The sequence below is a fragment of the Dama dama genome, chromosome 25 (genome assembly GCF_033118175.1).
Source record: "Dama dama isolate Ldn47 chromosome 25, ASM3311817v1, whole genome shotgun sequence".
Classification (NCBI taxonomy): Eukaryota; Metazoa; Chordata; class Mammalia; order Artiodactyla; family Cervidae; genus Dama; species Dama dama.
Genome location: NC_083705.1, coordinates 70,616,833 through 70,642,083, shown reverse-complemented (window position 1 = coordinate 70,642,083; position 25,251 = coordinate 70,616,833). Strand labels below are relative to the sequence as shown.

The following is a 25,251-nucleotide window of genomic DNA, read 5'->3' as shown; positions in this document are numbered from 1 at the left end:
TTTGCCCGTAACTCACCTTTGTGAGTCCATATGTCCACCATTTTCTGCAGCTGTGGTGCTGTGAGTTTTTTTCCATTGCCCCAGGGCATATGTCCTTTACGGTGACAGTTCCACCACATTGCCTTGCTTGTTACCTTTCAGTTTTGTCTCGTCGTATTGGGCTCTTTTTCCCATGAGAAACGTTGTTGGCATTAAATGTTTATTGTCTTTTATGAGCTGTTTAAATGCTAAATGCTTATAAATCTGTTAGTCCTATTGCTCAACTCATATTTTACTTCAGAGGCTTTTCATTTCACTGTTGATTTATTGCATTGACCATTAAAATTCTTCAATGTATATTTTAGCAGCCTGCATCTCTAAAATTTTCAACCTAAGTACTCTTTTCTAAAATTAGAATATTTTCAAGGAGACATCTTGGCTTACTGTACCACCACATTGAAGGGGTTAAGAATGTAGACTGGAGTTCAAATACCTGCGTTCAGATCCTTGGTTTTCCCCACTTACTGGCTATGAAGCATTGCTCAAATTAAACTTTTTGTGTCTTGGTGTTCCCCCTTGTGAAATGGATAATAACAATATATATTGTTTAAGGTTCTTTGAAGCATCAAATGAATGAATAAAACTTGTTTTAGAACAACATCCACCATATAGTGCATACTCCATGGGCATGAGCTTTCTTTTAAGAGTATTACCGTATTAGTATTTCTGAGTTGTGAGAATTGTGTTTTAAAGGTAGCTGTCATTATTGAACCATTAATTTTATATGCTTGCTCTTCCAAATGCCCCTGAGGAATGGATGTACTATATCACCAAATTTTGAACTATGTACCACATGAGCAGTAAATGAATACAATGAAATTATAGCCAAAGTCTCGATAAGACAGAGGTCTAAAATGTGTCTCCTCTTGTCACTTAGCTCTATGAATTGGAACTTAATTGATCACGCATTGGAGTTGTGATTGAAAATGACAGAGATGTCCTTCTCAAGGTCTTGATGCAGTGCTTAGCCATTCACTCTGTGAACAGAGCATAGGGAATGTTACTGTTGTCATACTTTGCCAGTAGTCAGTTTGTTATTTAGTTGCTAAGTTGTGTCCGACTCTTTTGCGACCCCAAGGACTGTAGTCTGCCAGGCTCCTCTGCCCATGGGATTTTCCTGGCAAGCATACTGGAGTGGGTTGCCATTTCTTTCTCCAGCCAGTAGATGAGCATATTTTACGATGTACTTACGGTTAATTCAGCTCTCCTAAAGTATGATTGAAGGGTTGAGCTATTAGTCAAAGAGCATTAATCTGGAGTGGGTTCTTGGTGGTATCTTAATCTGTAGGAAACAAAGATCAGTAAATTGGCTAGGCAAAAAATGGTGGTGCATTTGATATAATTATCATTTATGATATTAGAGTAGACTTGGATTTTGGGTATGTTCAGTTAGCGTCATCAGATTTAGCATGCCTGTTTAAAATGACGTCTTCTTACAATATCAACTCTATTTTAGGAAGTTAAGTGGAATCAAACTCCTGTTACCTTTTGCTAAATCATCTTCATTTTTGTTCTCTGACTTTTATGCATGTTCATACTTTTTTATAGCTCAGTGCTAATGAACACAGTAAAGTTTTGGTTTTTAGCTTAATCATAAGTATTTTTGTCTTCTGAATAGCCTTCATGGTGAATGTTTCTGACAGTTGCACAGCATTCTGTCAAATGGACAGACTCTCATGTTATCCTGTTGTTAAGTGTTTAAATGGAGAACTTAAGTGTTTGTTTCTTTTTTCCTGTTTTTTTCCAACTCAGTTTAGAACTTGTGGTTGAGCCATGGATTAACGGACTCTGGGCCGCCCTCGAGAAGCATTTTCTGTTGAACAGAGGAAGAGAGGATACAAGTGAAACTCTCACCATGGCATCTCATGCTTCCCAGAGGACAGATCCCTTGACACCAGAATTATTACATGTGGAATCACAAGTTGGACTTCTGAGATTAGATGATTCTGGAGGAAAGGCTGCTGAAGTTTTGGAACAAAATGCAGTGAACAGCAGTCAATCAAGTACTTTGATTGCAGACTTTGAGGCCTCGCTTACCTGTTCAGTACCCCCACTTTCACAAGCCTCTCTGAATATTCCTGCCTTACCACAGGAATATTTAGAGGTGCATCTGGAGGAGGCCTTTGGCCAGGTAAGCAATGATGTTGGTGGTGTTTTTTTAATTATGGCAGAGGAACAAGCTACGGCATGCTGGGTGAGTGTGGTCTACCATTTCTTGTGTAAATGAAGTTTTATTGGAACTGCAATGGTGGAGTTGAGTGGCTCCCAAAGAGGCGTTACCTCTGAGTGTTACAGATGTGCTTGTATTATTGCCTGGCTTCTCTTTGAAGAAGTAAATGGGTACGAGCTCAGTTTCTCCATTGCCTTGGAGAAGTAACATCCTGGCTTCTTGCTTTAGATGTCAGTCAGGTAAGGGTGAGTTGTGGGCAGTCAGGAAACCATCTCAGCAACTAATCTGAGTCAGGTACAGTGAGATCACTTTTCCAGTGTGGATCTTTGCTGTTCTGGGATTCTCCATCTTAGGGGTTTTTCTTTCTCTTGGTAATATTTTATAGACCTGTTTTTGTCTGTTTAAGTCTTTTTTTTTCTATGCCTTGAGTATTTTTCCTATCAGTAAATAAATGACTTTAAAGTGGTCTGTACATTTCTGAGCATCAAGTTGAATAATAGCTGATATTACCCCACGATTGTCAGCATATGGTTCCCTGAAATTTCTTCCAACATGCTTGGAATAAGCTTCCAGGGCAGCCAGTCTTGTGACGCCTGGCTGACCCCTCTGTTCAGAGGGAGCTCCATGTGGGCTTTCTCAGGTAAACCACACCCTTAACGCAACTGTCATGGTTTCTGGTTTCTTCTTTTCCTTTTATTAAATGAGGAAAGACATTTGAGAAACAGTTTAAGTCCAACTTTCTAGTTTATTTGAAAACTGTTTGCAAACACTTGATATGCATACCAGTGTTTTCACCGTCATATTTTTACAATGTTTTTCTAATGCATTCATATAAACAGATAGGTTTTTATATGACCTTCCCTGGGTTATTGTTTTCACACTCATGTTTCATTCTTTATTAAAAGGGATTATCACAATAAGTACCTCTTAGTCAGAATTGGGGACAGGTGCTGTGGCTGTGATAAACATGCCAGGCAGGTGGACTCAGGGTGGTGAGCCGGCCGGGGTTTGCGCTGCAAGGATGAGTGTGTGGCAGGGGTGTCGATCTCTGATTGATCTGACAAGGCACTTCACTTAGGATCTGCCTGAGAGTTTCTTTTATGATAGGTGTTATTAAATAGACTTGCGTTGTTGGTAATGTCTTCAAAAGATTTTTAAAAATCTCAGCTATTTAACAGAAACTTGTGTAAATCTGTTTAAAGGATATACCTAGAGGATAAGGGATTGAGGAAAAAAGTTTCCTATTTTAGGGCTCCATCTTGGGATACCCCCTTGGGGAGCCGGGCGGGTGGGGGAGGGGAGGATGGGCGCCGGGTCGGGCAGGGCGGGAAGCTGAGCTTCAGTGCACGCGGCTCAGTCACTTGATGGCTCATAGCCCGCAGGCCGAGATTTCACCCTGGGGTTATGCCAACCGCAGGTGAGCCTCTGGGCCCTGTGAGCCAGACTCGGGCCAGGACTCCGGTCCCCCCGGCCGCAGGCGTCGGGGCTGTGTGGCTAGCAGCCGCACCTGGCTGTTCTCCCCACGTCCTGAGTCCAGTGCTCCTTTACCCCAGGACTCCGGTCCCCCTGGCTGCAGCCCTCGGGGCTGTGGCCCAGCAGCCACACCTGGCCGCTCTCCCCGCGTCCTGAGTCCAGTGCTCCTTTACCCCAGGACTTCAGTTCCCCTGGCCGCAGGCGTCGGGGCTGTGTGGCCCAGCAGCCACACCTGGCCACTCTCCCCGCATCCCTGAGTCCAGTGCTCCTTTTCCCCAGGACTCTGGTCCACCGCCCCGGGCTCAGCCCTCGGGCCTGTGTAGCCAACAGCTGCACCTGGCCGCTCTCCCCACGTCCCGAATCCAGTGCTCCTGTTCCCCAGGACTCTGGTCCCCGCCCCGGGCTCAGCCCTCGGGCCTGTGTGGCCAGCAGCTGCACCTGGCCGCTCTCCCTGCGTCCCTGAGTCCAGTGCTCCTTTACCCCTGGGGCAGCATCAGTGTGGTTTCTGTGCCTCATGGAGTCGCTCCTCCTGGGGGCCTGCCTGCTCCTGCCATCAGGTGGGAGGGCTCCAGGTCTGACAGCTGACTCAGGTCCAGCAGCTGGACAGAGGGCCTTGAGCGTTCATTGGGACAGCTTCCCGCTCATGACGTCTTGGTTTCTTTCCCTTGTGAGGACCGATCAGCGCCCTTGTCAGCCGCCCGTTAACTCTGATGCTCTGGAAGCCATGAGTTCGTCATTCTTGTTATTTCTGGGAGTTGGGCCCCTGGCCGCCCCCCAGCTTTTCTACTCACTGTGGTCCTTGTGCACACCCCTCCCCCCAGCGTTCCTGGCCAGGTGCTCCCGCCTCCCTCTGTCCTTGGTGCCCGGGGGCGGGGGGCAGGGTGGCTCTGGTTTTCCTGTTGCTGGGTGCCCACTTTGTGAGCTCTGGTCAGCAGGGAGCTCAGTGGTGCTGCTGTCCCCCTGACCAGCGAGGGCCTGTTGGCCTTGGCAGTGCGGTGGTCTCTGGGCGCTCCAGTGAGCCCCTGTCAGCTGGTGGGTTTGGCCTTACGTGGTTTTGTCCACTCTGACAGGCCCTCATCTCTGAGCTTTTCAATCCTGCCCTCAAATGTCTTGGCATTTCTGCCCCACTTAGCTTTTTCTTTGCTCTGGTTGCTCTGCTGTCCGTGTGTTTATGTCATCTCTGGGGCTCTGCCAGGGTGAAGAAAGCCTGTGTCCTGGGAGAGTGTCCCAGTTAGAAAGCCCTTCATCCAGACCTGTGTCCTGCCCCGCCTGGCCCGGGACCTCAGCCTTCTGTCTGGGGCATGCGTGTTCTGTTCTGTTGATGCGTGTTGCTGTCCTGCCCTTTCTTTGGAGCTGGCCCAGCGCACGGGCAGCCAGGCCTGTTGCTTCTTAACTGTAGTTTTGGTCCAGCAGCCAGGAGGAGGGATAGGGTGTGGGGTGGAGTCCCTGCGTTGTCTTAATGTGAGAAGGGAGCTCTTGTCCTTAAGGAAGGAGCGGTCCCTTCCGCGGGTGCCAGGGCTTGTCTCACTCAGGTGTCTCTCCCCCATTCTTCCCTGCAGAGTCTCCCTGGCTTTCTCTGCCCTCAGGCTGCAGCTGGTGAGCACTCATGTGTAAGCTACTGAGAGTGTCCTCTGGCTTTCACTGGTAGATTTTAGTTGTTGCCTCATTATTCTTGGCTTTTTGCATTTTTTCCAAAAGTGTCGGTGAAGCTTAGCCGAAGGCCTCCAGTCCCAGCGGCCTGATTGGCGCTGCCCCCTCCTTGTCCCGAGCGCGTGTCACCAGGTGTGTTCTCACTGCCAGCCGGGGCAGCCCTCCAGCGCCACATGCCCATTTTAGCGACTTTCTCGGGCCACTCTGGCCTGGCTGTCCCAGCCTGGGTTCCTGGGAATCACTGTGAGATGGTCTTCAGGGCCTCCTCCTCACCCCAGGATGTCAGGGGGCAGGAGCCGGCTGGGGCACAGGAGAAGCTGAGCTGCAGGGCTCTCCGAAGCCAGGCGGCCCCTCAGGTTGCTGTGAGCTCTGCACAGGGGCTAGGCTGTGCAGTCGTTGATGAGTCTTTGGATGGGGTGGCCTCTAGACGGAGGTGTGACCTTGAGTGCTCAGGGGTTACTTGGAGGTGACGGCGAGGGGCTGGGGACCCGCTGTGAGCACTGCCGGCAGCCCTGCCGAAGGCCATGCCCCCGTCCCCGTCACTACAACTCGCAGACCTCAGCCCTGGCCTTCTCCCCGGCCTTCCCACATAGCCACTCATCCACAGTTAACTGACCAGCACTTTCCGAGATGTAAGTTTCTATTTTTATTAGAACTTGGGATTATCAGGTTATGAATCTGGTGAGGTAGGACCAAGATTTGGGTTTCTTTCTAGTTTCCCAAGGCCTGTATTGTTTAATTTTACCTGCATGTTGCTACTATTAGTTAATGAAAATTAAATTAAGAATTCAATGCTTGAGTCGCACCAGCCATGTTTCCATTGCCCAGTGGTCAGCTATCGGCCAGTGAGGTCATGGAGCATCCCCGCCGTCCAGAAGGCTCTGTGGGACGGCACCGCCCGCCGCTCTGAGGGCTCTTGTCACCATCTGTGCAGACAGCTCCCGACCGTAATCTGTCACTCCTTTAGAATCTCCTTCTGAAATGTGCACACACACTATTTCTTTTTGCACAGTTCATTAGGAAGACTGTTAGACCTTTCCATGGAAAGTGCTAGTATCTGATGTTTCCCATATACTCTCAGAAATTTTAGTCTAGTAGACAAGGAGTTTAAAATATAGATGAGCTTCTCTTCTGAAAGATTGAGAGGCCTGTCTGTAGGCATTTACCTTAGAAAAGAATTCTGAAATCTCACCAGGGAGCGTTGAAAGATCCTGTAGCTCTGATGTTGCCTCCAAGTGAAGCAGTGGTAAGTATAATTGAAAATCGCATTTCTTAGCACTTTATCACATTTCTTTCTCAAGGAGGAAAGCCACGCATCTGTGAGTTCGGTGGATCCAGTGTTTCGCGTTCCAATTTCAAAGGCAGTTCAACTGACTACGAATGATGCCATAAAAACCACTCTTCTGATAGAACTGGACATTTCGGTGAGTTCCAGAATGTGTTTCTGAGCACAGGGATGTTGTCAGTCAGCGCGGAGGCTGACCTGTGGTGTGTCCTCACCCACACAGGCCGGAAGGAGGAGGTGCTGGCTGGACAGCGGCCAGCCACCTGGCCTGTCATGTTTATTCCTGACCCGTCATTTTGTCTCTCCATCTCATCCCTGTTTTCTTTCCACTTCAAGGAGGGGCTGAAATGAGGAGTGACTGGACGTGATTCCACTTGGAAAGAGTAGTGTTGCTGCCTTGCTCATTAAGCCATGAAAGATTAATGGAATCAGGACAGCACTGGCATATGGGAGCCCCAGGCAAGGAAGCTGAGATCAGCGGCCAGGGAAGTTGAGCCCAGGCTAGCCTGTTGTGTGACGGTCACTTCTCAGAGTGATGGTCCGTGATTCCTTTGAGAATCTGGGAGAAGTCATCGACCCCCCTCTCCAGAAGAAGGATTACATATAAGCATTTTGCACACAGTTTTAGGGGGTTTCTGTGTGGCTCTCGGGAGCCCCATCCATAGGCCTTCCCCAGCCCCCGCCCCAGCCGCTGGCCTCAGGTGGGAAGCCGTGTTTAGACCTGCTACAGTCGTGCAGCTCAGCCCTGGATGCGGGTCCCGTGGAGCTCAGTGGGCTGGACTTTCAGAAAAGACTGTGTCAAGGCTGTTGGTGGAGGTTTAGTTGAATTTCTAATAGAAAAAGAAATACGGCAGGCATCAAAACTGGATGGTTTTGCTTACATGCTGTTGTTCTGTGCAGTCGCTAAGCTGTGTCTGACTCTTTGTGACCCCATGGACTGCAGCACTCCAGGCTTCCCTGTCCTTCGCTGTCTCCTGGAGCTTGATCAAACTCATGTCCGCTGAGCCGGTTGGTGATGCTTTCTAGCCTCTCACCCTCTGCTGCCCCCTTCTCCTTTTGCCTTTCATCTTTCTCAGCTTCCAGGTCTTTTCCAATAAGTCAGCTCTTCGCATCAGGTGGCCAAAGTATTGGAACTTTAGCATCAGTCCTTGCAAGTGAATATTCAGGGTTGATTTCCTTTCAGATTGACTGTTTTGATCTCCTTGCAGTCCAAGGGACTCTCATACTACTGAGTAATTCCATTTTCTTTTGAACATTTTTATCCCCACTGTTAAATATCTTGTATACACGAAAGCATTTCACTTCTGTTACACATTTCTGTCATAAAGAGGTGAGATTTGGCCGACTGGTGGGTCTGGTCTGTCACTGCGTCCCTCACAGGCTAGGGGTGTGGGCATGTGTGGTCAGAGGCCCGTTCCCAGAGCCCTCCACACCCTCACCCACTCTGTGCAGAGTGTGTAGACCTGCTGTGGGAGGTGGCTCCACCTGGAGCCTGGGTCTGTGCACAGCCAGGGCTGAGCCAGATGCTCTAGTGTTGCGTGTCCCTAAAGGAAGAAAAGCGGTCTCGCCCACCCCGCTCCTCCCCGAGGGAAAGGAGTAAGGAGAGACCACTGAAGAGCAGTTTCTTTGCTCCTAAAGTGCGTGTGTATGTTTTCAAAAGAGGGTTTTTACATGGATTATTAAAAACACTGCTTACTGGGACACCTTAATCTCTAGAAGAGGCAGGTCTTAATTTCTAGTCTGTGAATACTCGATATAGAGCAAAACATTAGATAATTACAGAATTTCTTTTTTGAAAATAACTCCTAGTACAAGTATGCTTGTTTAGTTAATTGGTCTTATTTGTTAGAAACAAAATAATTCTAATTGCCAAAAATGAATTTGTTTGTTCAGATGTTCATATAAGAAAAACTGTGTTGGTTGCCCCACAGCTAAAACTCTTAACTCATGTGGCATTTTTTTATTTCGTGTCGGCTTTTCTCTAGAAAACGGATTTTTCTTATCAGCCTGGAGATGCCTTCAATGTGATCTGTCCCAACAGCGACTCTGAAGTACAGTTCCTGCTGCAGAGACTGCAGCTCGAAGACAGGAGAGAGCACCGTGTCGCCGTGACGATTAAGGCAGACACGAGGAAGAAAGGTGCAGGCCTGATGTCTTCCTGCTCTGGACGTCCTTGGGGGGACGGGGGTGGCAGCATGGGTCTGCACAGGTGCCTGAGGGCCGGCCTTGGTCTTGGGTGGGAGTCCTTAGCATCCACAGCAGGTGCCCTGGGTGAGTCAGTTACCCTGAATGAGATGGCGATAGAGTTTATGCTTATTGGATGCTTATAGACATTAAACATGAAGTTGAAGAATCAACCTTTCCAGAACTCTAGACATTAGCAAGCTTACAGCAAACTGGGAAACACAAAGATGAATATAACTATGGTTTCAGAGAAGCAGGTTGGTTAGTTGAGCCAATTTGTTAGGTTGTTTTTTTTCAATCAGCATTGCTTTTTTTCTAAGTTTGCACACTAGAGTTATTATTCAGTAAAACTATATTATATGAATCTGTTTTGAAAACTGCTTTTTGCTGTGAGTTCCCTGGTGGTTAGGACTCTGGGCTTTCAATTCTGGGGCCCAGGTTTAATTCCTGGTGGGAGAACATCCCACAAACTGCACTATGTGGCAAAAAAAAAAAGGTAGTTTTATGTTTGTGTCCCATGGCGTATTTGTTATTGCTTATTTAATACATGAAAGTAATTGCTTTTTCCATGATTAAAGAAAATTATTTAACAGCGATTTGCTTAGAATCTGAAACTAGAGCTCAGGCAGCTCTGAAATTCTTTCTGAGGACAACAGGCAGTGTTGTGGGACCGCTGCCAGGAAGGGGCTTCCCTGATAGCTCAGTTGGTAAAGAATCCACCTGCAGTGCAGGAGACCCCAGTTTGATTCCTGGGCTTTTTGTTCCTTGGTTTTATTTATTTATTTATTTATTTTTTGTTACATAAATTAACCCATTTATTATAGGCTAGCAACATTATCAAATGGTGGTGCTTCTACTGGTCCTTCAATTCCTTCAGTCTTCTGATGGCAGACTTTACTGTGACAGCAGAAGTGGTGTTGTAGGTCCAGGCACCACCAGCTACTGTTTTCATGCAGGAACCACAGTGCCAAATGCCCACAGCTCTTCTCTTCATCTTGGTTTTGCCACAGAAAGAGCAGGTATACGTGGCGTGCTGGCTGATTTCAATTTTCTTCACCATTTTCCTGAGGGAGGCACCATAACGGGTCCCGTATTTGCCCACGATTCCGACCTTCTTGGTGCGTTTCGCCATGTTAACGCAACCTAGATCCGAGCCCAAGAGCTGTTCCTTGGTTTTAGATGATTTCCCTTCCTTTTGTTTAGTAAACCTAGATTTGGTAGGTGTGGCTGGTACAGTAATACTGTTGAATTAGTGAAATTGTTTTTGTAAAGTGGATTTTTCTTTCACATTCTTTGTGAGGAAATCTTTTGACTGAATAAGCGTCATGTTGTACTTTGATAGCACTATAATGTAAAGGATTACAGCTGTTAGTGTTTCTCGGGGTTGGAAACATCTTTATTTTCTGAGTCGTGAGCTCTTCCCCATCTACCTGGACAGGCGCAGCCTTGCCCGAGCACATACCTGAGAGGTGTTCTCTCCACTTCCTTCTCACCTGGTGCCTCGAAATACGAGCCGTTCCCAAGAAGGTATTGTTTTTTTAAGTTCTTTTGGTATCTCCTTAAAAATATACTTATCTTTCTATAGAGTTTATTAAATCATTTGAAGGCTTAGAAAATGTGGTCTTCACAGCCTGTGTTCAGAATAGTTCCCAAGGCATGCTGTCTCTCTGTGATGTCATGGACAAATTTTTAAATTGCTCTTAAATTGAAATGTTACATTTTCTTTTGAAACAAGAATTTCAAGTAGGGCTTTTCCTTAATCTTATTTTACTAGATGTTAACTCGATGTTGCACGGTAACCAGTGATGAAAGTGGCCCTCAATGACATGGGTTTTCCAGCTGCGCACGGACACTTCTTCCCTAGCTGACAGGAGGCTAGGGGTTTCCCTCACCTGTCCCTCATTTAAGGCTGGGAAGACCCCTTTTGTTTGAAAGTCTGCAGTTAATTTGTTATGTCCGCATTCTTCAGGGCACAGCGGAGGGTTTTGCTGGGTCACACTGATGCGAGACGGGCTTGGAGGTGAAGGTCCACTGGGTGTCAGTATTGTGCCGCTGTTACGGCTGTTTTTCTAGCCCTGTTCCTCCAAGGATGTTAGTGGGCGAACTTTCCAAGCTGTTTTACCAAACTTGTTTTGCGAATGAGCAGAAACAATACTGTTATTACATTACACTGTCCACACTGCAATGTTCATCTTCTGTTTTATTAACGTGTTACCTGCATTTGTAGTTCTTCAGGAAGTGAACTCAATGGAAAGGCTTAATCCTGGGTATAATTTGAGTAAATTTACGATGCACTGTGATGAAAATTTCCTGCGTAATTTCACAATTTTAGTTCAACTCTATCATTTCTGAAAACTTCACAATGTTTATATTTAAAAATGTATTTTTGCTTACTGCAAAAGCAGTATGCTTGTAAAAAGTCTGGACACAAAAGTAATTCAGGAAGCAAAAGTGCTTTTTAATTATCCCCCTGCAGTTAATAGGGCTTCCCTTGGTGGCTCAGAGAGTAGAGAATCTGCCTGCAAAGCAGGAGATCTGGGTTCAGTCCCTGGGTTGGGGAGATCCCCTGGAGAAGGAAATGGCAACCCGCTGCAGTTCTTGCCTGGAGAGCCCCAAGGGCAGAGGAACCTGGTGGGCTCTGGTCCCTGGGTTGTAAAGAGTCAGACACGACTGAGCCACTGTCACACTGCAGTTAGCATTTGAATCTGTGCTGCTAGTATATATGCTGTTCTGTAACTTGCCTTTTTTAATTAAAAAGAAATCATGAGTTTGCATATCCCAACATGGAAACATATTGGAGATCTTATTAAAAGATGCTGTAATTGTTGATTTGATTAATGACAGTCCATTGTTTCCAGTTTTTCACTATTAAAAATTCATTTAGGTCAACCTTCTGTTTGCATCTGTATGCACCTGTCTAAATTTTCTTTTTAAAATAAACTCCTTGGAGTACAATTACTGTGTTAAAAATATTTAGAATTTAAGTTTTAGTAATGTTTGTCAACTTGTTTTCTACATAATACAGTATTTCCTATATTAGTCCCGTGAAGTTTCTGTTAACTAAAGTGAGAAATATGCTACTGCTTTAGCCTGTAACTTGGGAAGGTTTATTGACTTGAGAAAGTTTGGCTGGAAGTGTTATTGGTAAGCTCCTGTGCTCCTGTAGCTGGTGGGTCTCTGGGTAGGTTCGGCAGGGATTCTTGGCTAGTCAGTGGAAACCTGAGGCCCCACGGGAATGTGATCTCGTCGTCCCTGTCAAGGGCATCTGGGCCTGCGGGATGCAGGGGCCATGGATGTAGTGGTGTCCACTCCCGTTTCAGGTAGTGTTGTTGCTCCCACTCTCCTGTGAAGCCTTTTGGGCAAGTTAGGTGTCCTCTTGTACCCAGTGCCTGTCAGAAAAGGCTCTTAATGGTGGTCAAATACATGTCGAAATCCAGGTTGTAGTCATCAGCTAAGGCAGGAACAGGTATTGTGTCCTGAGATAAAAACATGTGGTTAATGAGGGACTTCCTTGGTGGTCTGGTGGCTAAGACTCTGGGCTCCCAATGCAGGGGCCCTGGGTTTGATCCCTGATCAGGGAGCTAGATCCCACATGCCAGGGAACTAGATGCTACATAAATAAATACTAAAAAAAAAAGTTTGCTTGGGAGACTTGACTTCCTGCTTACTCACATAGACCTATCGTGTAACTTGAGACTGTGCTTATGACTGATTAGGTCAGTTTAAGATACAGGGAAGGTGACCAAAAAATAAAAGTGGGTCTTCCCACTTTGATAGGCTGCCATCAGAGCAAATACGAAACGAAATGCCCTTTTCCCGGCCACACTCCTGGTGGCCACACTCCCCTTTTCTTTAAGATTGGGCACATCCCAGGTGGACACCACCCCGCGTTCTGATGCAGAGCACGTGGTGACTTGTTGGCTTCTTGGCCACAGGCGTTCCTGCGAGCCCTCGCGGACCACACTGGCGACGGCGCCGAGAGGCGGCGGCTGCTGGAGCTGTGCAGCCGGCAGGGGGCGGCCGACTACGCCCGCTTCGTCAGGGACGCCTGCGCCTGCCTGTCCGACCTGCTGCGGGCCTTCCCGTCCTGCCAGCCTCCACTCGGCCTCCTGCTCGGTGAGTGGCCGCCGTCACAGCCCCGCTCCCCGGGCAGCCCCTCTGTGCTAAGGGCACCTCGAGTTCCTGCAGGCCTGTAGGGGCATGTCTCCATGACTGCCGGTAAGCAAGCGTCTCACAGCTGGGCTTGCCGGGGCCTTAGCGGCTGAACTTCCTTCCTGAGGTCAGAGAATCTCTCTCCTGTTTTTTTTTCCCCCCGCTTTTTCAGTTTTCTTTCCTGCCGTCGTCACTGTCATTTTTTTCTCAATGTTGTTGTCGTTCAGTCGCTAAGAGGTGTCTGACTTTTTGCAACCCCATGGCCTGTAGCACACCAGGCTTCCCCGTCCTTCACTGTCTCCTGGACTTTGTTCAGATTCATGTCCATTGAATCAATGATGCCATCCAACCATCTCACCCTCTATCGTCCCCTTCTCCTCCTGCTCTCAATCTTTCCCAGCAGCAGGGTCTTTTTCTGTATTAATAGAATCAGTTGTAATTCTCTTTTTTCACTCAGCCTTCAGCCTCGAATGTGTTTTTCAGAAAGCTCTTGGCCAAATTTTATCTAAAAATGAGCTTTCCAAGAAAAGGATCTTTTTCAAAGATAGTGATAATTGACGGAGTGTGATGAAGTGTGCACTCTGTGAGCAGGGTTCAGAAATGTCCCACCTGGGCAGGTCCAGATTTTGGTTCTTTTAAGAGCCCAAGGGTCTCCTCATGTTGGCCCAGCATAAGCAAGTGTCCTTACTCAGGGTGCCTCCGAGTGTGGACTTGGGGGGATAGGCATCCAGATGGAAGGTCACCCTGGTCTTCTGGTTCTTGTACTCCAACAGGAGAGAGTTTCAGATCTTACTTAAGGAAGATGTTTACCAGGGACGGTGACTGTAAGCATTTATGGGATTTTAAAACCTTTGTTATTTAATACTTTCTATGCTTGTACTTTTATCATCTCCTGTCTGTTTTCCTAGAGTGATAAATAGTGACAGGAAAACGTGTACTGTACTTTGCACTGTTAGGCCGGCAGGGCCCCTTCTGATGCCAAGTATGGTTAAGGGCCCTCCTTTATAAGTCAGGCCCTGCTTGCTTTCCCGCTTTACTTTTTAATGTTCTCTGTCCTCCAAGTGGTGAGGCTGCTCTTCCCATTTTCCTGTTCAAATGAACACTCTTACCCTCTTTCTTTTGAGCTAATTGTTCAGTTCAGTCGCTCAGTTGTATCCAACTCTTTGCGACCCCATGGATTGCAGCACACCAGGCCTTCCTGTCCATCGCCAACTCGCGGAGTTTACCCAAACTCATGTCCGTTGAGACGGTGATGCCATCCAACCATCTCACCCTCTGCCGTCCCCTTCTCCTCCTGCCTTCAATCTTTCCCAGCATCAGGGTCTTTTTTAATGAGTTGGCTCTTCCCATCAGGTAACCAAAGTATTGAAGCTTCAGCTTATAAACTTTAGAAGTTTATATAATTGAGACTTATAGAAACTTCAGTTATTTCCTAATTTCTGTGAGAAAATAGACCTAAGGGTTAGTGTTGAGCCCTCTTTTAAACCTTATTCTGACATTGCAACTGTAAGACATTTCAGAAAGGGCTTTCCAAATTTTTGCTAAATAGCTATCAAAATGATAACATACTGAACACAAAAATTTCCAGAGTTTATTAGTGGACAATTCAACTATTGACTCTTAGTCTCCTTTTGAAAGAGTACCTATGTACCTTGAGACCACTGGATTTCTGGGTTACTTGATTTAACAGTGTCCACCATTACACTCTGGTTTTTTGTTATAACCCTATAAATATAAGAAAGGAAAAATATTTTCAGCCTAAGTATTTCCCACAGTCTGATCGTCTTTGGGTCACGATTGTATTTCAAGTCTGAAAACTCTGGAGACACCCCAGAAAACAATATAATTGGTCCCTTGACTCTGAGGCCCATTTGTGGACCTTACTCCTGTTGCTGTTTTAAAAAGACCAAACAGCCTTTAGGCAGAAATACTGGCTTCACATTCAGGAAACGGGTCTGTTGGGTCTTTACGATTTGGATGTAGTATCTAGTGATGGTCTGCTTACTCGCCGTGAGTGTGTAGGTACTTAAAAGTATGATGAAAGCTGAAACAAAAGTTGTTTTGAATGTTCTAAGCAAGAGAAAACTTGGAAGTCAGACCTTTACATGTAGTTCACATGTATACATATACTTTATTTTCAGTAGGAGTGAATTAATAGTTACCTGTTTTTGCTCTTTTCTAGAACATCTTCCCAAGCTCCAACCCAGACCGTACTCGTGTGCAAGGTACTGATGCTTATTAACGTAACACACAGCGTCTTTCTCCTAAAATACGATGAAACTCCAGCTTTCAGATCCTTGCTAGCTACAGGTCCATTTACTGAAAACTTACCAGACTTGTGGAAGACAGTAGCAGACGTGATAAGGAGTGAAGAAAACCAGGCTTGGACTCCTGTTCCCCCAGAGTTCATAGGGCGTGGCATCTTCCATCGCTCTTACGGTCCAGAACCGTTTCCCCACTTAGCGAGTCTCCGAGTCCTCCCCCTGCGACCTTTATTGGTGTGCCTCGCCACCTGGATGGGGGTGGAGGAGGAAGGGGAGAGGGAGGGGTTCTGTATAAATCTCATCTAGTCTTGGGGGCACACAGGTAACCAGAAACTGTCCTGAGTGATATCAGGACGCTGGGGGCAGGGCGGCTTTGCAGTAATTAGCAGAGCTGTTCTCTGAAGGGAGAGAAGGTGACTAGTGCCCACTCGGAAATACCCCTCAGTGCAGTTAAAAAAAAACACCTGTGTGTGTTAGTCCTGATGCAGAGTTTAAAAACTTGCCTGTCTATCTTTGCAGCTCAAGTCTATTTCACCCAGGGAAGCTTCATTTCATTTTTAACATTGTGGAGTTTTTGTCTAACACTACGGAGGTGGTTCTTCGGAGAGGCGTGTGCACAGGCTGGCTGGCCACCTTGGTTGAATCAATTCTTCAGCCGTACACGTGTGCAAACAATGCAGATGGCAAGAAAGCCCTGGCTCCCAAGGTACGAGGAGTATGCAGTTTTGGTGACACTGAAAGCATTCATTGCTTAGTTGGAAAAATATCCCCTGCCTTTTTCGTTACCAACAAACCATTCAAAGGAAACTTTATGCCATGCTTGAGCTTTAGTCTTTTGGAAAGTCAGGAGAACATAATTTTCACTCAGTATTATAAGTCCATGTGTTTGCTCAGTGTGTAAAGTATGAATTGTATACAGTACAGTCTTCGCTCCTTCCTCGTCACGTTCATAAATGGAAGACCTTTTGTGTTTTATGTTTTGATTCACACTTGTCAAATCTCATTTGAGACCGTATACAAAGGGAACAATTACATTCTCCCTCCTCACCCATAAGAATGGTTGAAATCGAAAAAAAAGTTGAGGTTTTATCATGAAGTCTTTTCCATGGTTTTGAAAAATAAGACATTTGTAATGTCTTATTCCTGGTTTGGTTGCTCTAAGTTACTGAAGTTAAAAAGTTGACAGCCGTTGGGGTAATTAAGACTTCTGATATATACTTGAGAGAGCTTACAAGAAGACTGGGGCTTAAGATTGCCCTTGAATTTTGTATTTTCCCAGTCTGCTGCCTGGAACAGGTGTTTTACCATGTGTATTTCCTTACAGCCACAAAATTTTGAGAACTGAGAAACTTCTCTTTTGAAAAGAAATACTAGAGTAATAGTACTGACACACGAGTATCGTGTCACTTCATGGTCTCATAAAAATGGCAGATGATCTCCAGAAAGTTAAAAATAACATATTGAAACACCTGTGTTACAAACACCAAGCATGGTGCCTCTCACATAGTCTGTCTCTCTTTCCTCCTATCCTTTTCCCTCTTCTTCCTTCCCCATTTTAACAGATTTTTATTGACTACCCAGTTTTGAGGCCCTGGAGGTACAGATATAGCGAAAGGATATAACTTATAACTACTTAAGTTTCATCTTGCCGTGTAATACTATATTTTATCCATGATCCATCCACCACACGCTTTCCCCCAACTGGTAGGTGGTCCTGTGGTTCACAGATGCCCCGCCCCCAGGGAGCAGACTTCCCCTCCCGCTCCTGGGTGGCCGGGCCATGTGACCAGCCTCGCAGGGAAAGGTGAGCGGACAGGCTTGTGCCAGGTCTCAGCAAGAGCTCCGCGCCCAATGGGGGTGCTGGACTTGCCGCTCTCATCTTCGCCTCTGACCTCAGATGGGATGACTCAGGTCAAGGATGCTCCTTGGCTTTGGATGCAGGTGGAGGAGGTCGTGGTGCAGAGCTGCCACCCTGAGCCCAGCCAGGGTGAGCGTCCCGTGAGCAGTAGGAGCCGACTAGTCCTCTCCTGTCTCCTCGCCGTCGCTGGACCATGGAAGTGTGGTCTCTTCAGCAGTCTTATTCTGCTTCATGGGACTTAACTTATTATCTGTCTTTCTGTAGGTGAATATTTGTTTATTGTCTTTCACACAGTAGGATATGCGTCCCACCGAGATGGATTTGGTTTTGCTCATTTCTCCATCCTAAGTGCTTGTCGTGTTGAGTACCTGCAGTAAAATTGTTAAGTGGATGAATCAAGTGAATAAGGCTAATGTAATATCCATCACAGCTTCCCTCCAAAACAAAAATAGTCATTTGACACAACTCTGCCAGTTCTCCATTTAAAAAGTACTGTGTCCATCCTGTTGATGAACTTCAGACAACTTCCCTTTAACTAAAGGCTAAAATGTATACGATTATATCTGTGTGCGATATAGGGACAATTCCCGTTGTTCTTGAGTGTTAGTATCACTCAGAGTAACTGAAGCATATGGCAAAGTAAACTGAGAGTCACCTATATTAACAAACTGATGCCTTGTCAGTGTCCCTGACACATGGTTTAGAAGAAAACCCTTTTGAAATTGTAGCAGAAAGATTTTATCTGTATCTCATTTATTAGCCTAGCTTTGCAGCACACGCTGGACCCACATTGGACCCGCGGGAGCAGAGGTGGTGCAGTGCTCTGCCATCCTTAGGGCAGGCCCTTCATTTCTCTTTGGCTTGTGCCTAATTTCCGCTTAAACCCTTCACCCCATCTTGGCGTTCCTCTGCATTGCCCCTTCATGTCCTGATGTGAAGGACCATGTCTTCATTTTGTGTGTGCATTTCTTCATGATACATTCGATGGGTTGCCCACTAGGACACAGGTCTTTTTCTTTGGGCCTAGAAAAATAACTCATTATTTATTTATTTATTCAGTGTTCTACCTTGGAAATAGCCCTGTCATTTTAAAAATACTTTTGATTTAGAAAGAAAAAAATTTGCAAGACAGACTTGTTTATTTCTCTGCATTGACAAATGTGTTTGTGGTTTCAATGAGATTTAATGCTGCTGCTTAATTTTGTGATGCTTCTAAGGGAAAGGGGAAGTGATGAAATTAAGGGGAAGTTCCACTTTCTGATTTCCTTGGCAGACATCTCCTTGGTTGTATGCTTTTGTTCAAGTTTTTTTTTTTCCCCAAACTTATGAGCACTGGCTTAATGTTTCAGATATCCATCTCTCCTCGAACAACAAACTCTTTCCACTTACCAAGTGACCCTTCAGTCCCCATCATAATGGTGGGTCCAGGAGCGGGCGTGGCCCCCTTCATTGGTTTCCTGCAACACAGGTATGTGTCCCTGGTGGACCTGGCTGGGAGTATAATAGAGCGGTTTTTTTTGTTTTTTTCTTCTGAGGTTTTTAGGATATTGGGATTCAGTTGTAAAATTTTTATTTTAAATTACTGTGAAATGTGTGATAGCATAGCATAACTTGTCACTGTGGGAAAAGTGAATATATTGTCTAGAGACTTTTGTGCTGGAACTTCCATTTTTACTGTGGTATTTATTCCCCCCACTGCCCAGCCCTGAACTGTAGATGATAGTGCATGCGTTGGGGACAGGTTTCAAGCACATCTTGATGCTGTGTTGATGTGCAGCTGCCCCATCTGTGCCTTTGTTGTTCAGTTGCTCAGTCGTGTCCGATTCTTTGCAACCCCATAGACTGCAGCACTCAAGGCTTCCCTGTCCTTCACTATCTCCTGGAGCTTGCTCAAACTCATGTCTGTTGAGTCAATGATGCCATCCAGCCATCTCATCCTCTGTCATCCCCTTCTCCTGCCCTTAACCTTTCCTAGCATCCGTCTGTTCTTTAACTGGGTCGTCACAAAGACCCAATTACAAAGACCCGTTACAAAGACCCAATTACAAAGACCCAGCATTTCAAAATCAAACCCCTAACACCAGTAATTTTCAACAGAATATTAATTCATGTATCTTCATATCAGGGCATAATTATTTGATACAAATAAAATTGTGCTTCTCTCCCTGTGTGTGAAATAACAATTCTTACATAATGCTCCCTGGGTAGTGTAGTAATATCTTTCAGACAAAATCTTTGTGTAGTTTTTTTGCTATTGTTGTTAAGAAAACAAAAATGTGGGACATGTCAATCATGTCTGAAAATTGCACAGCAGTGTTGTACCTTTTAGAGCCCTGTGCCACTTCTCTATTACGCTAATTGAGAGCTAAGTCATAAGATTGTTGCTAGTATTTAGTGTAGAAAGCAGTCTAGGTTTCACAGTGTGGTCATTTGAATTACCCGTGCTCTGGAGATGTCATATAAAGGTCATAGATGTCTCAGCCCAGAGGTGAGCTTACTTTCCCTAGTGTCCGCTGGAGTGGCCAACTTACCCTGTGGACGATGAAGTATAAATTCAGCAAACGGACCTTGAGTGACTGCAAAGTTGGGTCTTATAGACCTACCTGGAGAGGCAAAAAAGAAAGAGATTTTGTTACCTATTCTTTCTACCAGACCTCGGCTTTCTTTTCCCCTCAGAGAGAAGCTCCAGGAGCGACACCCAGGGGGCCGCTTTGGGGCCACGTGGCTGTTCTTCGGCTGCAGACACAAGGAGAGGGATTATTTGTTCAGGTACTTGACAGCCCTTGTGTTGTAAGGCTCCACCATACACTACAGTTGGCATCTCAGACTTCTCCAACTTTAAATTACAAATCTTCCACTGACCTCTTTACGTATCGTGTTTCAGAGATGAGCTCAGACACTTCCTTAAGTGTGGAGTGCTCACTCACTTGGAAGTCTCCTTCTCAAGAGATGCTGCTGTGGGGGAGGAGGAAGGCCCAGCCAAGTATGTGCAAGACAGCCTCCAGCGTCACAGCAAGGAGGTGGCGGGGGTCCTCCTCCAGGAGAGCGGTTTCATTTACGTGTGTGGGTGAGTGCAGGGGGCTGGGGACAGTCGGTGGTGTTCATTAAAGAAAGCAGGGGCCCATTGGTTAACAGTCCGGACCTGTACGGGTGGGACATCTGATTCTCAAGTACAGGAATAGAAATAAAAGTTCTAAAGCTATTTTTACATACCCTCGCTAGCCAGGAAGTTGTTATCAGGAAAACAAAGTGAAAATTAACTCATGCAGCCCTCCCTGGGTCCAGTGGTTAAGACCGTACTTCCACTGCAGGGGGCATAGGTTCAGTCCCTGGTTGGGAAACTGAGATCCCAAAGGAAAATTAACTCATATGTTGCAAACTGCTCTGTGCTATTTTAAATTAGGTTTCTGTGTTTGTTTTTGCTATGCGTAATTCATTGTTCAATTGATTTTGATCAGTGAATACTAAACGTGTGATTTGTGCAATTGACCTAGGAAAACAGCTTTGGTTTTGACTGAAAATGGCTTCCTTCATAGCTCAGTTGGTAAAGAATCCGCCTGCAATGCAGGAGACCCTGGTTTGATTCCTGGGTCAGGAAGATCTGCGGGAGATGGGATAGGCCACCCACTCCAGTATACTTGGGCTTCCCTTGTGGCTCAGCTGGTAATTAATCTGCCTGCAAGGCGGGAGACCTGGGTTCGATTCCTGGGTTGGGAAGATCCCCTGGAGAAGGGAAAAGCTACCCACTCCAGTATTCTGGCCTGGAGAATTCCATGGACTGTGTAGTTCATGGGGTTGCCAAAGAGTTGGACATGACTAAGCGACTTTCACTTTCACTTTTCACCGAGAATGTGAATTTAGGATTTTTTTCTTAAGACATAATTTGTAATGTCAAAGTTGACATGAGCCAGGAGTCATTCTTATGTTTCATCTACTTTCTGAGACAAGATCCATTGTAGAAACCCAAGATTGCCATAGGGAAAAAAAAATTTAGGAACTAGCTACTTGTTTTAATGGAACTCAAAATGTTTGCTAATTAAAAAGGAGTTTTGAAATGAGAAGCTACACTTTTTTTTCTTTTTATCCTAACACGTCCCGGCCTGGTGTTTAAAACATTCTGTTAAGTTATCAGGTTGAGTTTTTTGTTTTTTATTTCTAAAACTGACACAGAAAAAGAAATACTGGCATAATGACCTGGAGTACATATAAATATAATTGAAAAGGTTTATAAAACAGATCTTACTTTTTGGACTTACTCTCTGTGACACATTCTGATAACGTCTATTTGTTCATTGTATCATTTTAAAGAAAGCTAACTGGCTCCTAAGTTGATTTCATGACCTATTAATGACTCCTCAGCTAGAAGAAGTTGCTTTAGGTCAGAAAGGACCGAGCTCCTGAATGTCGTGTTGGTTTATGTTTTCATATAGCTTCTAGTGAAGTATTTTGTCTTCCTTTTGTTTGCAGACGACAGTGCTGTCAGATTTAGGCTGAAGTTTTAAATGCAGCTCTAAAATAATGGGGGCAAAGTCCGCGTACAAACATACATGTACAAGTATATGAATAACTGGTACTTGAGAACTTAAAATGTTAGCCCAGAAGTAACCCTTCACCATCACTGCTGCTTCATTCTTTCACATCCGGGAAGTGAGGTTGATAGCACTCATAGCCGGTCTGAGGTGAGGGCTCAGAGTGAACCCCCCTTGGCCTCTGGTGTGGACCAAACAAAGGGACCTTGAGGAGGACAGCCACGGAGGAAGGCACGAGCTTGTCCCTCAGCCCAGGGACACTGTCTCAAGGGGGAGCCTTTGCTGCTGAGAGTCGAGTAAGAAGACGACGCAGGGCACAGGAGATGTGGCGGCTGGAGCCCGGCTGTGAGGAAGGGCTGGGGGTGGCCTTGAGGTGCTGCTGGTGTGCTTGCGGGGAGCAGGAGGAGGACGTTGGGGCGGCCGTTAGGGCTTTCTCAAGGAATCTCGCTGGAAGGGGGAGGGCGAGTTCAGCTCCCAGCACAGTGGAGTCTGCCCGACAGTTACTCATGCCGCAGACGTGGCAGCGCCTGCCGAGCGCCTCGGCCCGTGCAGATGTCTGGAGATGGGAGGTGAGCGAGGTGCTCTCCACCCCAGCCGCCCGCTTCCCGTGGAGAGCTGGGGCAGCAGCGCGCACGGCGCAGCGGGTGCTGTGTGGGTCCTCGCCCGGCCTGCAGTGAAAGAGCTGGGCTGTGGAGATGCACCAAGAAGGGGCAGCCCTCAGCAAGCTCCCAGTGATGTGCCTGTTAATAACTGTGTGCCCATGTGCCCGCCGGGTATGAAGGCTTAGACGTGTCTGGGGAGCTCCTTGCCCCCAGGAAGGCCTTGAGAGTGGAGGGAGGGCAGAGACGAAGAGGGCCCGGTGCGTGAGGTTCTCAGGCTCTTCAAGATTTTGGCTGCTCCTGGAGCACAGAGCCCGCTGAAGGGTTTAAAGCTGTGGATGGGGTGGTCAGCACTGCATGTGCCGGTGGTCCCTGGGCAAAGGCCTGGCCTTGGGCAGGGGCGGGGTGTGGTGGTGACCAGTGCCTGGAGACATGAGGGTCACTTTCCAGAGAGATGGAGGGGGGGCTACAGTGTGGTGACGCAGGCCCGGCCTGAGAAGCATGAATATGCAGGAGGACTTAGTGCACAGTTCCTGTTCTTAAACAGAATGTGGTTACTCTTTTTTTTCTAGAGATGCTAAGAATATGGCCAAGGATGTCCACGATGCCCTTGTGGAAATAATAAGCAGAGAGACTGGAGTTGAGAAACTAGAGGCAATGAAAACATTGGCCACTTTAAAAGAAGAAAAGCGGTATCTTCAGGATATTTGGTGATAAACCTGGAAAGTAAAAGAAGAGAATTAAGCTTTTTTTTTGGCGGAAAGTACCAACATAAAACTTGACTTGAAGCTTGGGACTTTGAGCGTTTAAATTTAAAAAAAAAAAAATTTTTTTTTTCAATGTTTCTTGGAGGAGATGGAGTGGGGCGTGGACTGTTTTAACCATACAGGAAACTTTCAATTCAGCTTTCCATACCTCCCCCACTCTGCCGGGCCTGCCGGCAAAAGGAACAGGTCGAGGACGCAATCACCAGAGCACCTGAGAAATAAAAGACTAGGAAAGATGGGGTTGAGAGGGACTGAGTCAGCTTGTGACTGATTCCGACGACTTTATTGAGGGGTAACATACATATATATACTAACAGGATTCACCAAATTTTAGATCAAAGACTTGCATACGTGCAGAACTGCAGACACTAGTTTTAGCTCAGGAGTTTTATCTTAACTCCAGCAGAGCATGGCACCAGCGTCTTACAATCAGGTAAAGACTACCTAGACATAAGCTATTCACAGGAGCCCGATAATCTTATCAGAGTCAAGAAAATGGGCAAATGGTGGCTGCAGCGATTTCCTTGAGGGAGGTGAGAAAGGCCAATTTGCACTTTAACAAATCAAGGGTGGCGGGACAGAGAGGGACCTCTTGATCTCTCTCAGGGCCGAGAAGGGGCCTGAGCAGTCAGGCCGGCTCCCCGCACCGCTCACCCCTCCCCAAACCACCCTGAACGGAAAGGCGGCCCTGACTCCTCCACCAGCACCTCCCAGGCCACCTCTATACCCTGGAGAATTTTTGCAGGGACGTCGACCGGCTCACTGGGCGTCTCTGTCAGTGCGTGTGAAGGCTTCTCAGCACAGGATGTGAGCTCGGGAGCCAACGTGGTAGGTGGTCAGGTCTTGTGAACTGGTTGCCAGTTTTTTTAATAATCTAAAATTAATTTATATTTTATATGAAATACACCATAAAGAGTATTCATAGGAGTGTATTAAAATTACATATGTATAGTAAATCTGATTACATGTTTATATATAATTTTATCAGATGGTTTATTACCGAAACTATATTTCTGATAAAAATATTTTAAGGTAATGCTTACAGTGATTCTTTTCATGATGCTAGAAATATAAACTATATTTTGAAATTCCACCCTGGCATATGATTTACTTAGCATGGTTATTTCTTCTTAATATCACAGTTCCAGAATTTAAAGAAATTTGCATTCAGATTATAGATCCATTTCCCATCTTTTGATTTCTGCCCCTTTTGGTGTACTTTTAAATTTTCCCACATAATTTATTGTTATTTCTGTGATTGTAACCTGGGCTTAAAATACCTACTTAATACCCTTGTATTTCATAAATTCCTACTATTGTCTGAATATTTATGTCCCCCAGCTTCCACCCTGCCCCCCAGTTCATATGTTTGACTCCTCACCTCTGATATGATGGTACTAGGAGCTGGGCCTTTGTGGGGTGACAAGGTCATGATGGTGGAGCTCTTAGGAATGGGATTGGTGCCCTTGTTTCAAGACGCCCCACAGGGCTCCCTGCTCTTCCTGCCCTGTGAAGACACAGTGTGAAGTTGGCATCTGCAACCCTGAGGGCTTCACCAGAACCTAACAACACTGGCACCTGGTCTGAACTTCTGGCTTGCAGAACTGTGAAAGATTTCTGTTGTTTATAAGCTACCCAGTGAGATCTTGTTGCAGCAGCTCGATTGGACTACTGGACTAAGACAATTCCCACTGACCCATTCTCTTTTAGTATTTGTCAGAACAGAAACCAAAGTATAAAAGGGGCATCGAAATTTTTTCTCCTAGTCTCTGGTATATATTGTTTTTTTAATTAAAGAGATTCGCATTTAAAAAATCTCTACCTGTCAAAGGGTTCTGGTCATTTTGAAAAATAAATATCTAAAATAATATTGTGTATAATCTTAAGATTTGTTAAGACTTCAAAGCAGTTTGTTATAACCTCTAATCTTATATATTTCATGTCTTTTACAATAGAAATACTTCTGGAAAAACTTACAAGGCATAAGAAAACATATCAAGCAAAATTATGTGCATATGTTATACATTAGCCAGAATAGACTTAAGGTGAAAACACGAAAAGGGCAAAGAACAATATCCCTTGTTGATCATCCTAACAAGAAAACACAGCTAAGAACGTGTGTCCCTCTACCAGCGCTGCCCGTCCATATTGCTATGTTAGTTACTCAGTCATGTCCAACTCATTGTGACCCCATGGACTGTAGGATGCCAGGGTCCTCTGTCCATGAAATTATCCAGGCAACAGTACTGGAATGGGTTGCCATTCCCTTCTCCAAGGGATC

General features: G+C 45.8%; 2 protein-coding genes across 6 annotated transcripts in view; one reads left to right on the top strand and one right to left on the bottom strand.

Moving 5' to 3' along the window:
• The window catches only part of MTRR (5-methyltetrahydrofolate-homocysteine methyltransferase reductase), a 33,313-nt gene extending 8,457 nt beyond the window's left edge, over window positions 1-24,856 (top strand). For 4 of the 5 annotated variants that reach the window (XM_061129344.1, XM_061129341.1, XM_061129343.1 and 1 more), the window contains 11 exons: window positions 1,792-2,170; window positions 6,634-6,756; window positions 8,603-8,756; window positions 10,240-10,328; window positions 12,737-12,917; window positions 15,136-15,178; window positions 15,737-15,923; window positions 18,425-18,543; window positions 19,752-19,844; window positions 19,960-20,142; window positions 22,776-24,856. In XM_061129344.1, coding sequence (XP_060985327.1) covers window positions 1,792-2,170; window positions 6,634-6,756; window positions 8,603-8,756; window positions 10,240-10,328; window positions 12,737-12,917; window positions 15,136-15,178; window positions 15,737-15,923; window positions 18,425-18,543; window positions 19,752-19,844; window positions 19,960-20,142; window positions 22,776-22,917 — 1,693 coding nt within the window. In that variant the 3' untranslated portion in view covers window positions 22,918-24,856. The remainder of the gene's footprint in view (window positions 1-1,791; window positions 2,171-6,633; window positions 6,757-8,602; window positions 8,757-10,239; window positions 10,329-12,736; window positions 12,918-15,135; window positions 15,179-15,736; window positions 15,924-18,424; window positions 18,544-19,751; window positions 19,845-19,959; window positions 20,143-22,775) is intronic. The other variant, XM_061129342.1, reaches the window with a different exon arrangement.
• LOC133046505 (large ribosomal subunit protein eL43-like) lies at window positions 9,603-9,968 on the bottom strand. The gene has a single exon (XM_061129345.1). The coding sequence runs from the start codon at window positions 9,931-9,933 to the stop codon at window positions 9,655-9,657; it is 279 nt and encodes a 92-aa protein (XP_060985328.1). The 5' UTR covers window positions 9,934-9,968; the 3' UTR covers window positions 9,603-9,654.
• Window positions 24,857-25,251: the final 395 nt, after the last annotated feature.

What these genes read in the sequence shown, in the direction of transcription:
- LOC133046505 (XM_061129345.1), bottom strand. Translation starts at nt 9,933, where the DNA reads ATGGCGAAACGCACCAAGAAGGTCGGAATCGTGGGCAAATACGGGACC.